The 3499-nt window shown below is 58.5% G+C and overlaps 1 protein-coding gene across 1 annotated transcript in view; it reads right to left on the bottom strand.

Annotated features, from left to right (window-relative positions):
- SCARA5 (scavenger receptor class A, member 5) overlaps positions 1–3099 on the bottom strand; it is a gene marked incomplete at both ends in the record, with an annotated part of 22946 nt that extends 19847 nt beyond the window's left edge. The window contains one exon of the mRNA XM_010292875.1: positions 2425–3099. Within this exon, the coding sequence (XP_010291177.1) occupies positions 2425–3099 (675 nt within the window). The remainder of the gene's footprint in view (positions 1–2424) is intronic.
- Positions 3100–3499: the final 400 nt, after the last annotated feature.

The raw sequence follows: 3499 nt of genomic DNA, 5'->3' as shown, positions 1-3499 counted from the left end.
CAAAAAGCCAGAGCCTGAGGTAGCTGAGGTCCTGGGGAAGGAACATGCAGCCCAGGACGGGCTCTGCCGGTGCAAAGCCGGCCGGGAGCGTGGCGGATTCATCCACAGGCGTCCGGAGCCGGGGCAAAGCCAGCTGGGCAACAAGGCTCCTAAATTACCCGCGACCCACCGCTGCCGGCAGCGGGGGGGGACGAGGGGGGGGGGGGCCGCCAGGAACGTGTCGCAGCAGCGGCTGATAAATCAGGTGCCCGTCGGGAGGGGATTTGCTTTCGCTTTCTGCTCGTGTTCATTAGAGTAACACGGCCCATGGGCGTCGAGCTCCGTGACAGTTCCCTTCCTCGGTGGCTTCGTCCGAGAGAGGGTGACGTCCTCCCCATGGCCGTGGGGGGAAGAGAGGGCATGGGGGGGTGGGCAGCTATGAAAACCTGCAAGCAGTGGGTGCAACGTGGTCCCAGCAGCCCCGAACCAGGCGTCGGGACCCAACAGCCCCCAAGCACAGGGGAAATGACCCCAGTGAGCTGCTGGTACCCAAGGGTGGTGGTTGGCCTGGAGGGAGAGATGTAGCTGCTGCGCTTCAAACCACATCTGTCCCCTCTCGGCTCAGCAGATGGCCGGAGAGAGCAAGTTCCTTGGCGTCAGCCCCTTCCTTCCCCATCTGGTAGTTCAGCTGGAAGCACCAGAAACGAGCAACATCCCATTGCATCTCCGCAGGTGCGAACCAACAGCCTAGAAATGGGACAGCAACTGCCCCCGACCTCTTGCTCCACCCCCAAGAGCTTGCACCAAGCTCTTCTCTGTCTCTTCATGGCTTTTCCCCCTCCCACGGCCAGTTTATTCACTGGGACTGTGATCAGGTCATGGCATTTAACAGCCACCGATATGTCCTGCCTGAATTTGTCCAGCTCCGATTGGACCCACTTGGGTTTCTGCCTCCATGAGGTCCTGCAGCAAGGAGCTCCAGCTGGGTGAAAAGGTGGCACGTGGGAGAGGGCCGAGCCTCTCCTGGGCTTGCTGCCCACCATTTCGTCGGGTGTCCCCTTGCTCTTATGCCGTAAGGCACGAAGATGTTCATGACTTTGCTGGCTCCCATCACAGCCCCGCTCAGCTGCCCCTGTTCCTGAGGCACCCGACCCTTTCCCTTCCCCATCATCCCATGAAGCCAAGCTGCTCCCAAAGAGTGCAGCTCCCTTTGCTCCCTCTCCTATTTCAGCAAGATCTTTGAAGCAAAAGCCACCTCTCCCTTGGTGCAGCACAGAGGGACCCTCCTCTTGCTGCTCCCCAGTCACATCAGGCCAGAGGATGGGGGTCCACCACTGCAGACATGGGGTTTTTATCCGGCGCAAGCATCTCCACCTGACCTGGTCCCCTTGGAGCTGGGCTGTCCTCGGAGATCCAGCGCTGTGGGATGCAGAGAAGTTGGTGATCCCACAGCAGCCAGACAGTAAGATATGAAACAGCTGGAAATTCCTGACATCAGAGATGAAGAAATGTCCAAGCAGATGGTTGACCCTGGCCATACAGCTACACTCTTGAGATAATGGTGTGACAAATGGCTGGACCTTGCAGAAGAAAAAGGTAGTAGATGCTTAGCAGACTGAGGGGGGGGAATACTGAGGCAACCATATAAATACCAAAAAAGGGGGATCAGCAAGACTAGAGTCAATGGCCAAGAGTTAGCAGGGATGGGTTCTTCATTGCACCACGATGAGAGTGGTGAAGCCCTGGCCCAGGTTGCCCAGAGAGGTGGTGGATGCCCCATCCCTGGAAACAGCCCAGGTCAGGCTGGACGGGGCTCTGAGCAACCTGCTCTGGGTGAAGATGTCCCTGCTCACTGCAGGGTGGGACTAGAGGCCTCTGACGGCCCCTTCCCACCCAAACCCTCCTGGGATTCTGTGATTCTATGAGTCTGTGACTTGGGAGGGGCTGAGGGTGGTAAAGGAGGAGAAGAAGGGAGGGGGAAAATGGAGTAAAGGGGATGTACAGTCAAGCAAACGGTGTGACTGATGATGACTGAGGGTGCTGGTGGGCAGCCTTCTGCTTGATCACTGCAGCATGAAGCAGGGTCAAAAACCCACCGTCTCTGCCGTGCTCGCTCTGGTTCACTTTCATGGTCGGGAGGGACCTGGCAGAGGTTTTTGCTGGCATCTTTGAGACAACCTTGGGAGCTTTCTTCCTAACATGGATGGAGGAGCATTTGGAGAGTCCAAGAGTACGAGGTGATGGAGACACCTGAACACCGCAGACAACTAAACAGTAGTGCCTGATGGATTTGATACACCAAAGAGTACCTGCAACATCCCCACAGGACATCCCCATGCCACAGGGGCCATTTCCACCTCCACCCAAAGCACCGAGGACACCTTCCCCCTCACGACAGCGTCAGGCACCAGCGAGGGAGCTGCTTACAAGGCGTGCTCAGCTTACCCCGTATCACGGAGATGTTCTTCAGTGCAATGGAGTGCTCCCAGTCCTTCAACCGCAGGTCCTCCGTCACGTTGTTGAGGATGGCCAGCTCGTGCTTCAGCTGCTCCTCCATGGCTATGTGGATGAGGCGCATCTGCCGGGCATCTTCGGTGGCATTGCTGATCAGCACCTGCAGGTCCTGGATGCGGGTATGGTGGATATTCACGTCGTAGGAGAAGGTCCTGTTCATGGTGTCCACGGCCCCATTCACAGCCGTCACCTGGTCGCTCAGGCTCTCCACCCTGCTGCCCAGGTGGCTCAGGAGGTGGTCGTGGTGCTGCAGCAGCAGCCGGCTGCTGTTGCCTTCCACGGAGAGCTTGTATATCTCCTGCTGAGCCGTGTCGCTCTGCTGGGTCAAGCTGTCCCAGAGGTTGGACACTGCCTTGTCGGTTTGGCTAGCCTGGGTCTGCAGGCTCCAGAGAAGCCCTTCCAGCTTCTGCAGTGACCCCGTCATGAGGAACAAGGAGTCCGAGTGGTTCTGCAGGAGGTCCTGGAGCCTCCAGATGTGATCCAGAACGTCACCCTTCAGAGGCAGGTGCAGCAGCTTCAGCTGCATGTCCCGAAAGCTTTCGTTGAGGCGGTTGACGTTCCCCATCAGTGCCTTCAGGTCCTCGGGGGAAGTCTGTGGTCTGGAGACTGCAAGAGATGGAGAGGAGGGGGCATCAGAAACCACCCCACAGAGCTGGGGACCCTCATGAGCGGTGCAACCCCAACTCCTCCCAAGGAGCGCCTGGACTTCCCCCTGTTCCTTGGTGCTTGCAGGTGGAAGCCCTACCTCAAACCCCAAAAGGTTCATCCCATCAGCCCCTCTCTGGCCCCAAGGTTCTTCCCCATGGTTGGAGGAGGAGGTTGGTTGCTGAAGGTCTGGAGGAGGAGACACCTCGCTCAGAAAGGACACCAAACGCTCCCACCAGCTCCGGGCTTGGGGGTGGCTCTGGGCTTTGCCAGGTGGGTCACGGTGCTACAAAGCTCTGCCTCGCGGCTTCGCCCGGCTTGTGTTTGCCTTTGGCCAGAGGACCGGCTGCTAAAAGCACCC

Source organism: Phaethon lepturus, unplaced genomic scaffold (genome assembly GCF_000687285.1).
Source record: "Phaethon lepturus isolate BGI_N335 unplaced genomic scaffold, ASM68728v1 scaffold24280, whole genome shotgun sequence".
Lineage (NCBI taxonomy): Eukaryota > Metazoa > Chordata > Aves > Phaethontiformes > Phaethontidae > Phaethon > Phaethon lepturus.
This window is presented reverse-complemented; position numbering and strand designations above follow the sequence as displayed.